Genomic DNA, 14,123 nt, shown 5'->3' with positions numbered 1-14,123 from the left:
TGTGGTCTACTTTGTCGACATGACATGTTTCATAGGCAGACCCCTCCTGCCTGCTCATCAGGACCTCTGTTGATCCCTACAAAAATACTCAATTCTAAACTAAATGTTAGGCTGCTAGGTTTAGCCTCGGGGCTTGAGTTGGCCCTTAGTGAGGCATTATCATGAACAATGAATTAATATGGTCTATTTGAAGCGTGGTGATAGGGCCTCATGAGCCTGCGTCTTAGGGTGATTAGTTGACTGGTTAGTGACCGCATGCCTAATCTGGCTTTATTCCATACCCTTCAGCAGCTCCGTCAATCATATAAAATTAGTCATCACTCACATTGATAGAATCCCATTGTTTACAAGTCTAGCTCAGGAGGGGGATTCTATCATCTCCTCTACACTTCCCCAATTGATTTTTTGGCTCCATGACCCTCATCCAAGTGGCCCCAACTTGGGCCACACAGCCCTGGTCCTCAATGTTTCTGGAGATGTCAATCATCCCACGTAATAATTTTCTGACCAGACGAAACTTTGCACACAACAACAAAGCCACATCAGGCACCCAGACCCCAAACACTGGAACCTGAGATCATGCAGGATGGATAGCTAAACCTCCCGAAGGAGTGAATGAACATCTTGCTTGAAGCACATACATCTACTACTTGTGCATGCTATGCAGCTAAGTGGAAAGCCTATGTCCAATGCTGCATCTCCAAGCAACTAGGCCCTTTCAATGTTAAAGTTTCGAATATCATTTCCTACCTTTTAGACCTTTAAAGAATTAGGTCTATAATACACCTCCATTTAGCCACCATAGCCACACCTATGTAGATCAGGAAACATACATTGCTTTTTAAAACTCTTGGGGTCAAGGCATTCATTGAGGGACTCTAGAGTAATACTCCCCAGAATGCCTCCACACTGGTTTTGAACCAAGTGTGGTTCTAACCAGACTTATGAGGCCACCTTTTTAAATCTCTTCACTCGTGGAGCTTCGTTTCTTTTCTGGAAGGTAGCTTTTCTAGTAACTAGAAAGTATGTCCGGTTCATCAGCTAGTTACAAGCTCTTACAATTCAAAAACATTTCATCCAAGGACAGAGTAGTCCATAGTATCCTTCCGAAAGTATTTCCCTTACGAAGTTCCCCCCTTTCACATTAACCATACTATTGAGTTGCCAGTGTTCATTCCACAACTTGGTTCTAAAGCAGAAAAAGCATTGCATACATTAGACCTTAAACTGGCACTCGTGTATTATTGACATGACTAAGCCTTTTCATTAAAAACTTTTTGTTGCTTTGGCTAAACCCTACAAGAGTCACCCTCTTTCTGAAGTTACTAGAGCATGGTGGATTGTCCAGTACATACAAATTTGCTATGCCAAAGATAAGTGTGTACTCCACGTCACTCCCAGAGCACAGTCTACGTGTAAAAAGTAGGCCTGGGCAGTGAACTTTTTCTGCACTTTGCGGAGTGCAGAAAACTCTGCTTCGCGATGTGCAGCAGAGTTTTTCCCCACTTGCAATCACGAACAGTAAGTTTACCGTTCGCGAGTGCGAGCTGCCGCTCGGGTAGAATTTCTACCCGAGCGGCAGGAATACCATTTCAAACTGCAGTTCGCACTGCACTCCGCCACTTGCGGAACTTCAGAGGCTTTTTTGTAACTTTGTGGAGTTTCAAACCACCGCAAACTAAGCTCTGGCCTGCTAAAAAGGGAGTCACTGTAGCTTTGGTAGGTAACATCCCTTTAACAGACATCTGCACAACAGCTACTTGGTCAACACCCCAAAACATTACTTTGTGGACATTGGCTCATCAGCAAGCTATGGGGGGGAGAGACTGTATTCAGGACCTTGTTTCAAACATCTGCATCATCGATCTGCTAAGCTCTGCTCAAACGGAACTACTTTACATTCGATGCAAGGCATGTATAACCACAGGCACTCATGCTTCGAATGGAAAATGTTTCCCCGTAAAACATCTTCATAGATTGTAGTGCTGGACATTCAAATGCGCCCACCCACCTGCCCAGAAGTTGGCAGCAAAAGTAGATGCTTCCTGAAAATACATACTTACCAACTAACAATGCACAGCGTACATTTGCACTCCTTTACGCTCCACTCCTATTTCTGCTGCTGAGCAAAAATAAATCTACGGTGTGGAGTTGGTGCCCATGCACATTGTGGAATAAGGGTGGAGTCTTACATCATCCCATGACTTAAAGCTTTGTCGAAGAAAAACAAGTTATGTCAGAGCCCATCACCTGATAGTAGGTTTTGGCCAAGCATGTGGATCTAAAGAGCACATGCTATGAACAGATGCTTTCAGGGTAAGTATAGTTTCCCAAATCTTCCCTCTGAATTCTAACTTGCCCCCCCCCCCCCGCCCCCCCCCCCCTACGGAGTTAGTGTAGTGACTAACTAGACCCCGAGGTATTCAAACATTATGTATTGTATTTGTCACTGTTGTTGCTCTCCTGGTTTCCCTAAGGAGTTAGTGCAGTAACTAATAAGACTCCAAGGTACGCAAACATATTAGTTGTTGTTTGTCACTGTTGTAACTCTTGGTTCTTCTCTGCACACCTTACTGGGGCATTGAAAAGGTTTTGCAACCGACACAATCATGCTGGTTGACGCCTGATGCACCCTAGTGTTGTCAAGGCTGCCATTGGAGTCGTGGCTAGAACCACATAGTGCCACACCACTTTATGACTCTGAAGTTCCATCATTGATGTAAAGTGCTTAGTACCAATCTGCAGGACATGGTGTCCTGCTAGTATGGGTTTCATTTGAGACACCCTTTTGGGCCAATATCTCAATGGAACTGGTGTTATCTGCAAAACCAGTTAAAGTTTTTATTATGTAGAAATTACCGATTTAAGGTTTTATGCTGTTCATGGCTTGTTGTTTTGTGCTGCCTTGTGGCAATTGAAGACATGTCTTTTTTGGATATTAAACCAAATGTTTGTGCACATGGTCCACTGTATGTAGTTGTGCGTCATACGCTGCTGCTGTTCCCCATTCTGCTGAGCAGGTGCATTCCTTTGCCGTTTCCATTTTTTCCTCTTATTACATGGATTCACATCTGCTTCTACTGTGCTTGTATGCCTATTGTCAAACCTTTCTCCCATTTCATTTTTTTTCTTTTTAGTTACGGGTTCTTAGTAGCTTTTGCATTAAGGCTTTGGATTTAAGACATGATTGTTGGCCTTTGTTAGAAACTGTCTCGTATATCTTCATCTTCTCCTTGGGGAATAGATTTCAGGGGCATACTTGTGCTCTGTGTGCTGCTGTTAAGAGGCTCCTTTGGAACCACCTAGCTTGTATGCAGCACTAGGACCATCTTCTGCCACACAGATTTAATCACTAACAAGCATTGGAAATGCAATAGGTCTCGCATTAGAAAAGTTGGAGCTATTGGTCTTGTAAATGACAAATATTTTATTTATTTGTTGGTTTTTAAAATAGCTAAATTGATATCTTTGTCATTTACAATGCCAATAGTTATAACTTTCGCGAATGTGACACCTATAGCATTTGGAATGCAACATGTTTTGTATTTACGTGACTTAGATGGCAGCTGTGGTCGTTAGGCCACATCTCTAGAGAGCAGGGGAGAGAAGCACAGCAAGGGGTGTCTGAGGATAGGGGGGGGGCAACTGGGGTCCCTCTGGTTGTGGCTTCACTGGCCCGGGACCGTGGGGGTCGGTCCTGGGCTTGCTTGGGGGTTGGTGATGGGCGGAGTAGGGGCAAGGGGTCTTGTGCTGCACGCAGGCAAGGACATCGCGGGGTGGCAAGTAATTGCGAAAGTTATCTTTTAAAGAGAAGGACGAGACGGATATTACATGTGTAGCAACATCATATTGTTGGAGGTCACTGGTTGGTGAAGAGGCATGCAAGGTATACTGGAGGGATTACGCATATATTTGTGAGTACGGAGCTGGTGGGGGCTCCCAGCAGAGGCGACCAGTAAATGGAGCGGTTAAGGCATAGAATGTCATTAAGAGCGGTCCCAGTGAAATGTACGGGTGGTTGGGCTCGGGGTGATAGTAGGGTGCAAAAGAGAAACTGTGGTAGAAGGAAAGGGCGCCAAAGGAATTTGGGGGATGGGGCACCAACGCAGGCAGCCACAGAAGACCCGGCGTAAGGGGTAAGTGGCAGGAAAAAGGGGGTCGGCAGAGGAAAGGAATGGGTAAGACGAGGAGAACAGGGAGGGTGCATCAGCTGCGGGGTGCGAAGGTTAGGGGCTCTGCTGGGAGGGAGGGGGGCTCAGGGAGGGACGAAGCGGTGGGGGGGGGGGGCAGGACAGACAGCGATACGGAAGGAATGGAGGAAAGAGGGGATATTACATGCAGAGCCCATCATGTCGTGTGGATGGCACTAGACGGTGAATAAGCACTAAAGGCATGATGGAATTAAGGATGGATTGTGGATGAACTGGTTGGCTATGAAGGGTGCACAGCAGAGGGTAAGAGGGAAAGTTCACGTTGCAGATACTTGAAGACAGTAATTGAGCCGGGATGCATAAAACGTCATTAGGCGCTGTCTCTGGGAAGTTGACTGGGGTTTAGGCTCTGGTGGGATGGCGGGATGTAGAAGCTAATAAGGGGTGGGGGACAGAAATGGCGCCAAAGGAAGTGGGGATGGGTCACTAACTCAGTTGGTCAAGTAAGACACGGCGTAAGGGGTGGATCAAGAAAAAGGGGGGTCATCCGAGGATAGGGAGTGGTAAGAGTAGGAGGAGAGCAGGGAGGGCCGCCGATGGTACGGGCTGAGAAGTGGGTTGGTGGGGGAAGGGGGGCGGAGGCTGCTCCAACAGGCAGGGCAGGGAGTGGCGAATATGGCGGGGGCAGTGGGGGATGCGAGGCGAAGTGAGGAGGGAACACGGAGAAGGAGGCATCACTCCCTTGCATCGGTCGCTAGTCCGTGGCTCTCCCCTTGGTATTCCTGTTAGGTGCAGCGTCGGTTGACTACACCCGCTTTATTTAAGGCAATGCTATGTAGCGCGAACTTTACCCGAAGGTGTCAGAGCGCTTTATTAAGAACTAGTTGCAAAGCAGAAGGATTTAGGATTACATGAGTTACATAAAAGATACACAGAGAAGAGACTGCTGATTATCGGTATTTCTATATACATAGGGAAGGGACATGCCCTATCGCATTTCGCAGAGAGCCCCCATAATTTTGTGTTACGCCACTGGCCAAACTTTCGCTTTTCCCAGGACCTGACTAGCCAGTACAGGTGTTAGGATTAGGCAGTGTAACTGTTTTCAAATACCAACTGCTAAAGGACAGAAGGCCAATTTGGCATGAGCAGGCCTCGACCGGGCAGAGCACAGCAGGTGGTGCGATGGATGGAGGGGTTTGGTGGATCAGTGGAGGTGAAAGGGGGCATGGGGGCCACAGGACGGACATGTGGCGGCGCCGCGAGCGGGGTGAGATAGGGGGTCAAGGAGAAAAGGGGGAAGTGAGCTAAGGTATGCGCCATTGGGTAATAAATATATTGAATACATTTCGAAATGAAACGTTAAGTGGCATGAGACTAAAGTGTCAATGAAGAACGAACAGAATACAGGAGGCTGCGAACGGTACATTACGGGAGGCGAGGTGGCATGTGTGCAAGTTTCAAAGGAGCAAAAAGTACAAGTGGAGGTATAATAATGCAATAAAAGGCAGACACTCAGACACAATAGCAAAGGTTCACACGGGGAGGGGGAGTCACATGGGGGGTTAGGGGCGCATGAGGATGGTGCTCAAGGGGAGGCATTTATAGGGGACTCTTCAGAGAACGCGGGAGGAGCACTGGAGGTATAGCACCCGCCACCAACCGAAATGCACGTTAGATGGCTCGGGGTCACGCGAAAGCTGCCGTTAAGTGGAACAGTGAAGAGAATGGTAAGGGACCAAAGAAGAGAGCGGAGCTAGCACAGTCAGTAACGTCTGAGCCCCTTTTAAACGGTGCATTTATCAGGTGGGGGAAGAGTGAGAGTGAACGTGCGAGACCAAGGGCCTGCCTAGGTGATAGGTGCTGCGTGTGCGCCTGTCAGTGGAATATAAGGGTGACTGGAGTGCTCCAGAAGCTGTCACTCAACAAGACGGAGGGCATTGCTGTGGGGAGGGGGGAGGAGAAATGCGACACGGCTTCAGCAGGGAGCGGAGCGGGGAGAGCGGCGATGAGGGAGACACGGCCTGGCGGCCGTGAATAGTGTGAAGCAGCAGGGGCCTTTGAAGTGAAGCTAAGCTTCACTTCAAAGGTGTGGGAGGAGTGCGGCTGAGTGCGGGAAGAGCTGCTGGGGAAAAGATGGCTGGCGATTTGATGCTGTGCACGCGCATTTTAACTCATTGCGCTTGCGCATTGAGCTAAAAGCGCACATGCACTTCATCAAATCGCCAGTGTGGTTAAGCTCTGTTTAAGCCCCTATAGTCTCGCTCCGCTCAATGCGCATGCGCATTGACATGCAAGACCTAAAAACGGATCCTTATATGGAATCTGAATCCAGTGATGGTGCCAGGAGCTCTTCCAGTCTGTGGGGCAGTGGCATCCTGTCAAGAGCCGTTCACTCTCCCTCAAAAGGGGGTATAAGTGGCACACTCACTGGCCTTGGGCAAAATGTGCTAGTGACCCCATGGACCGTCCTAAAATAAAAACATTTTAGTACCCGACTGTTTGAACCAGTGTCAACTGAAACATTCCAGAGAAGTAGCACCAAGCATTTAAAAAACACGACTGGGACACCAAATCCTTATCTGTTCCGCTATGAGGTCTCATCCCACTGCCTGCCCAGAGGACATAAGTTCTGGAACAAACTTCCAAAGACCATAAAAATTATCAATGGTCACTGAATTCAGACACATAACTATTGTCAAAATCATGACTTAACCACATGGACTTGAAACAAGCGAGGTAAATACAAGGTTGGTCTATGCAGCATCTAAACCCTTCCCGTACACACCATTCAATTACAGAATCTAGTGTAAGATGTCGCTCCACCAAGTCAGGAGCTCACCTTCAAGCCTCACTCGCAACATCAAAACACTTATGCATAGTTCAGACCTGAACCAACACCTTGTCGGGATCCCGCAAGGCTTTTAGTCAGAAAAGCAACCGGGTGCACAGCCTAAGTGAGCGCACTGTTAGTATGTAAGCTATAGTTAGGTGGTGCAGATGGGAGAGTGGAAAGCCCTTTGAACCACTCTATTTTAAGTAGACTAAGCTACCATAGTAGAGATTAGGGGTTTACCCAATGCACTCAAACAACAGTAAAACATATATTATGTGACATGTGAACAAATAGTACAAAGAACAAAGTGACAGAAGTATCTCTGAAGCTCCAGAGGGAGAGTAGTCCGTTGGAGTCCTTTATTATGTCAAACAGCCAGCCGACACATGTTTCATTGCATTTGCGAATCCTCAGGGCTATGATGGCTGTGTCAAAACCAGAAGTTCGCGCAGCTGGTGATAATTCCGACCCAGCCGAGCCCGTGACCGTCTGTGTCGAGATGAGGAAGAGTCAGCGGACTGGTCTCCAAACAGTATATAGCGGTTGTATGCCAAATTGTCCCGTGATGAAGCAGACGTCAAAAGACTGGGTGGTCTTTAGATAGTTGGTTTGTGTCAATTGTAATCAGTAAAAGTCTCCAGGGGTTTAGTAGTTACAAACGCCCCAGCTAGGAGTCTGGTACGACTTTCATATTATTCAAGAGGACGCCAGAGTCTCCGTGTATCTGAGACCGGGTTGCGGCATGTGATCTATCCGGGCCGTGTTCCTCTTTGGACCTGTTCAGCATAGACTCTGTTTGGTGTTATCTTGCTGATCCTGATTGGCATTTCCTTCCAGAGGTGGTCCAATCCATCTTTGGCTTGTGGATCTTTTTGCCACTGTGGAGAACACTCATTGCCCAAGGATCTGTGCCCCCAGTATCCATTGCTAGCATTCTTGGTGGATGCAGTTGAGTTGGGTTTCCACTTTACTGTATGTTGCCTCCCATACCTTTGATTTGTCTGGTTCTGAGATAAATCTGCCAAGACTAGGCCGAAATTGTTTTTATTGCTGCTGACTGGTCTAGAACGGTTTGGTGCACAGATCTCCTGAGCCACTCCCTGTGTCCCCTCCAGCGACTGCCTCTCAGGCTAGACCTCCTTTAGCAACTGGAGGGGTAGGCTCTGCATCCCAATCCTCAGAGCCTCCACCTTCAAGCGTTGAGATTGAGCAGGGACACTTGAGCTCTTTTCAGCTGCCTCTGGAGGTGATCAGTGTTGTTTTGTCAGCCCATCTCGCGTCTGCAAAATCAGTATACTCTGATAGGGGGAACACATTTGTTGCCTGGTGTATGGAACAGAATGTAGACCCTTTGAAAGAGATTCTATTTGGGCCTCTGTTTCACATTATCTTTAGCCCGGAAGAGCTGTGCAGTGGACACTGTCAAGGGATACATTGCTACGTTGCCATTTCTCTGCCATCCAGACCAGCCATTCCCTTTATAAATCACTGATCATGATGAGATTTTAAAAGGACTGACCTCTCCCTGCCATTTTCCTTTGTGATCCCCCATTAAGACTTAAACCTGGTTTTGACTTTTTTGATGGATACTTCTTTTGAGTCACTTCATCGAGGCCAGTTACGCGTTTTGGTTTCCAAAACAGTATTTTTCTTGTGCCCATTACCTTGTTTGGGTGCGTTAGTGAGGTTGAAAGCATTAACCATTTGCCAACCTTTCACATTTCTTTCTAGACGAATTGATCCTTGGTGATAGGCCACATTAAAAAGGTTCCAAATTAGATGATTGGGCTGCCTCGGACTGATTGTCCTTTCCACGTTTCTACCTCTAAGGACACGGAAAGAAAAAATAACAGAACTGATGTGGGTGCTAGGTTAGCCCAGTGATCTCACCATGATGTCTCTTCTGATGCAAGACTGAGCCTGTGCCTCCTACATGCAAGAGAGCCACAGAAAAATGCCAGACCCAGTCTGGCTCCTCTAGATATTCTAATAATGAGGAATATGTAGGTAGAGGATCCACAAGAAAGACAATTCTCGATGGTAAGTAACTTTTTTCATCTGGGTGACTCTGGTGATGGCTGATTCGGGGTGCTGTTATGAAAGCTGATAGTTTAGCTATGTTGAGTGCTCTGAGCATGTTTTCTGATGGGCACTTCTAACCGCAGATTTCTCACCTTGTCTATTCCCAGGCATGAGACTCGATCCAGACATTTTTCTCAGCGGCTTTCTCGCAGTAGGTGGCTATGTGAATCTGGTGTGTACGAAAATGGGCAGAGCGATCATTCGAGGCAACTTTGCGAATACTAGACTAGTATTCGCAAAGTTGCCTGTAATGACGGCACCTGCATTACCAGCTATTCACTGTTTTTAATCCTGTTGCTGGGTAGCTGAATAAAGGTACAGCATAGCTAACCCCGTAGCCAGTTTTAACTATTCACATCACTCCACTTTTTCGCACACGCCAGATTCACACAAGGTTTTAGTACACCCACCCTGACTCATCAAAAACATCCCTGATCTCCTCCCTTGCAACGAGGGGTTGTAGCCCACGTGGAGACTAGGTCTCATGCGAGGAGGCACCCCTATGATGAAGCATGACACCTCTGGTGCGTGAGGGGTACCGTCCTTAAAAGGGAGACCCCTCCCCTTGGTAGAGTACACCCAGTCAGTTATATAATCTCCTTTTGACTCCGGACCCGTTGCTTTTTGATTTAATTAATTAGCAGGGATTTGGTCCACGCAGGTCATTTGATATTTGTTATTTGATATTTATTGGGATTTGTATAGCGCAACTATCGCTCCGGAAGGAGCATCTTGGCACTGAGCAAGTAGAAGAACCAGCTTGGTGAAACATGGATCAAATGGCTGCGAGAACCGATGAATCAGGCTGAGAGAATATCCAAGTCTTCAGGAGTTTCCTGAAAAGGCTTTCTGTGGGGGCGTGTTAAAACTCCTCCAGGCCCCTAGTGTGGTTAGTTAAACCCACACTGATACCATTATTAGATTTACCAATACATGCACCCAGAGGTGCCCCCTGAATACCTACCAGCCTCTGGTGTACTTGCTGAATGGTTTCCGTCAACCTGCTACCCGAGACGCTGTTCTGACATCCTCTGGTGAGAGCTTTTTGCTCTAAGGAGATCCAGAACAAAAGCTTGTCCGGGAGGAGGGTGTAACACCCGCTCCCACCAGATGACCTGCTGATTAGCCTCCTTGGGCCGACAAGCTTCAAAGAGATGCTGCCTTTGGAATGCGAATCTGGCTCCCCTCACAGAAGTGGAAAGTGCTCCCTTTGGTCCAGGACCCCCTTGGCACCTGGACAGGCAGGAAAAATAGCTCGGCTGGTAGGCGTGCTACCTCCAGGTTAGTACCACCCTTAAGGTGGGCTTCTGCGAGGTGGATAACATTTTTCAGAAAGAGCCATCTTTGTGATGGCATACTTAGGAATTCTGGGACAAGGTTATGCCCACTTCCCACAGGAAGTGGTTATTTAGGGGGGCTCCCCTAACACTCCTCTAAATCCCCTAAATTCGGTATTTATGGGGGCCCCTCGCACCAGGGACGCAGATCCTGGCTACCTAAGAAGAGGACACCAAAGAGCCACAAAAGCTGAGAGGGGAGAAGAATCAGCTGACCAGGTCCCAACCCTACCGGCCTGTCTATATCCCTTGTCAAAATCTGCGCCAAAGTTGACTCGTCCGGTTTACTCCAGAAACCTGGGAGGACTGCCTGTCCTCAAAAAGACTCAAGACCTCCTGTGAACAGCAGACCTGTTCTGAAGAAACTCCAAAAGAGAAGACTCTAAAGCCTCTGGGACTGCCAAAACCCAACACTGCACCCGCCGCCTCAGGCCCGAATTGAAGTGGGCCACCAGTGTCCATAAGGTTCCACAGCCATCCATAGCTAGAGTCCATCGTGTTTTCACCTGTCCTAGACTCACCGATTTCGCCTGCATGCCGGCCTCCTCAACTGTGACTACTCCAGACTGGAACAACCTGACACCCAAGGACACCCCTGCATCTGTCGCCCCAGGGCTTTGCAGAACTCAAATTGCCCTGTATCTGCTTTTTAAAATGAAAATAATTTACATTTAAAAACTTACTTACCTGAACGATTTTTCTCTGATGCCCAAACATATATAACAATACATGCTTTTTTAAAATGAAAATAATTTACATTTAAAAACTTACTTACCTGAACGATTTTTCTCTGATGCCCAAACATATATAACAATACATGCTATTTTTCTAAATGGGTGTGGATCTCCTTGAGTCATGTGTGTTATTTATTAATAATTGTGTGCATTTGCAAATGCCCTGCACTACTTTGTGATCAGCCTAAGGCTGCTCAACCACACTTCACCATAATGGGGCACTTTGGGATTGTACAGCCAGCCCCTGTCCACTCATAAGGGAACCCCTGGACTCTTTTACCCGGTGTATCAGATTTTTGAGATCACATTAAGAGCCGGCTTCTAAAGGGCGAACCTGACACGACGTGCATCAGCATGACTCCACCTACAGACGTGTGAGGGAATTGATGAGGGTAAAAAATCTGTAGGTCCAATCTGGTGCCCTGGGGGTATTCGCAAGGTGAGGAATTTGTGGTTAGAGGACCCACCTGAAAAAGTATTTCAGAGGGTAACTTGTTCTAACTCTTTGCTTCCTCTCCTGGTCTCCTACAGGAACGACGTGTTCAAGATTCACTGGCTCATGGCCGCTCTCCCCTTCATCAGGTCACTGTCCTTGGTGTTTCACGCGGTAAGTATGCGTTGTGTGTTCTGCTGGACGTTAGTCCATGTGGCAGAGGTGGGAGGGTCCTATAACCTCTGCAAGATCTTCTTTTCGGGGCATAAGCCAATAACTGTTGAAATCTGAGACCCGCTTGTGCTGGTTAACTTGAGATGTATGCTAATTCCTTATGTATTGTCCGGTCAAGATTGCCCCCTTGAAATTGTAGTGCTTTTATGTCACTTTTGTGTAATGAATTGTGTTTTAATTCCATATTTCATACTTTTGTTGTGTGTTCTTAATGTGGTTTTCCATTTATGGATATTGGATTATCCTAATAAAGATGTTTTTGAGTGACTGAATAGGTGATTGCCGTTGGTCCTTTGGCAGGACGCAGTCTTGCTGTCGGGGATCCATCCTGTCCTGTTAGCTGCTTCTCACTTCAGGCCTCATAGTCCTCCCCCAGTCACCGATGCCCAGCTTTGTGTGCTGCAGTTTTTCCTTGTTTCACTGTGTGTGCACTGTTATGTTTAAAGATTCTCCCCATATGATGCACCCTCCACTTCACAAAGCTATTATAGGTGCCCTCAACTGCTCTGTAAGGCACACCTTTCAATTTGAAAGTAGACCCAGGCCTCGCAGTCTTGTACTGCCCCCCATCAGGGGTAGCATGTCGCATGAGGTGCTGTCTGCCCCGCTCAGGGTGGTGCACACTCGCTGCCTGTCAGGCTCCTCCTGCCCATCTCTGGTGTGCACCCTCTCTCCGTGAACTATACCAAGGCAAGCTCTGTTAGGGCTCCCCCTGTCTGATACACCCTGCCCCTCTTTTTATCGGGGGGGGGATGGAGGGAACGGTGTCACCAGCTCCGGCCTGAGATGTTTCAGGCCTCTCTAGCAACGTGTAGTCCTGCTCATAGATGAATCAGTCTTGCTGACTCTACTTTTTTGCTTTCAGATCGATTATCACTACATCTCCACCCAGGGGTTCCCCATCGAAGGCTGGGCCGTGGTTTATTACATCACTCATCTGTAAGTATGTGCCCCAGAAGGAAGCAATATGTGGAGGCTCGCCTGAGATCTCACAGGAGTTTGTCGCATTTTATCTACATATCTACCCGGGGGCTTTGTACTGAAGGATGGGTGTTAGTTGATTAGATTGCTCCCCTGCAGGTGTTTTGCGTGGGGTGCACAGTTGTAAGTGTAGAGGAAGGTGATGGGTTTTGACTGTGGTAGTGTGGATGTTTGGAGAAGAGGGGGCATAGGGAGGAACAAAAAGGGGGGAAACAAAGGTCCATGAGCTCCTGCTTTTACTAGCAGATCTCCTTCCATTGGTTGGACCACAGCGTTCCGTTGTTCACCGTAACGTTAATGCATTTGGCATTCCATCTCCACCAGGAGGTTCCCACTGACTTCTTGGCATTATTTATTCCATTGTGCCTCTCTAAATGTGCAGCTTGGAGGAGAGCAAGACTTGCTGCATTTATCTTTCCACAGGGTGAGCACAGCTAGTAACCACTATTCATTTTACAGACTGAAGGGGGCGCTGCTGTTTATCACCATTGCACTGATTGGAACTGGCTGGGCGTTTGTAAAGCACATCCTCTCTGACAAGGACAAGAAGATATTTGTGATCGTCATTCCTCTACAGGTAAGGACAGCTGCTGGAAGATGGCAACTACCCACAGGGCATTGGATTCTGATACAAGGTATAGTTTTGAGGGTAGTAGTGGGGGAGCCGTAAGGCATCTGCTCTGGCCGCCAAGTTTAGAGTTTATGGTTGGAGTCACAATGCAAAAATAGTTTGAAATGAGAGGGGACTCAAGGCAACTCCTGATGTCCGCAGAATTCAGATTCTCTGTGTCTTCGGGCAGAGTCTGATAGACATGCTTGTGGCAATATGGGACAGGGAAGGACTTGTAAAAGCCACAGCACAAAAGTCATGTTTGAGTTATCTGGTCTTTTGGTCTTAATATTTGTAAAAGTGAAAGTACTAAGTTGCAAGTAGCATCAGTTAAACACACCTCCCGCCATGGGCCCTCTACTCAACTTCACCCCTTTGCTAATCCTGACTCCATGCACTAGAAGCATTGTAAGCTGCTCCACACTGGACGTAATTCGAGCTCCCTTTTTCCTTGGACAGATGATCTCTCTTTGAAGCAAGGTTGCTTGATTGGTGGCTATCTTTCTATAGTTTGTCGATGAAGTGCCCCGCTTATATTAGGATGGCGGGTCATAGAAGGCCTTCCCTTCTCCTCGAACAGTATTCCCACTAGGAACATTTGGTTCACTGGTGGACTGTTAAATGGTGGGGTCCATTTAATACTTGTGCGTGAGCTGCAGAAAGTGGTATTTCGGTTTGAGTTGAGCTATTTATGACCACCTCAGTCATTCAAACCTACACATACA

The 14,123-nt window shown here is 47.4% G+C and overlaps 1 protein-coding gene across 2 annotated transcripts in view; it reads left to right on the top strand.

Annotated features, from left to right (window-relative positions):
* Positions 1 to 14,123, top strand: part of GPR107 (G protein-coupled receptor 107) — a 230,880-nt gene that overhangs the window by 99,497 nt on the left and 117,260 nt on the right. For both annotated transcript variants that reach the window (XM_086924821.1, XM_086924820.1), the window contains exons 10-12: positions 11,672 to 11,747; positions 12,673 to 12,746; positions 13,248 to 13,365. In XM_086924821.1, coding sequence (XP_086780947.1) covers positions 11,672 to 11,747; positions 12,673 to 12,746; positions 13,248 to 13,365 — 268 coding nt within the window. The remainder of the gene's footprint in view (positions 1 to 11,671; positions 11,748 to 12,672; positions 12,747 to 13,247; positions 13,366 to 14,123) is intronic.

The sequence above is a fragment of the Lissotriton vulgaris genome, chromosome 5 (genome assembly GCF_964263255.1).
Source record: "Lissotriton vulgaris chromosome 5, aLisVul1.2, whole genome shotgun sequence".
In the NCBI taxonomy this organism is placed as follows: domain Eukaryota; kingdom Metazoa; phylum Chordata; class Amphibia; order Caudata; family Salamandridae; genus Lissotriton; species Lissotriton vulgaris.
Note: the sequence above shows the minus strand (reverse complement) of the source record. Positions and strands in the feature narration are given on the sequence as shown.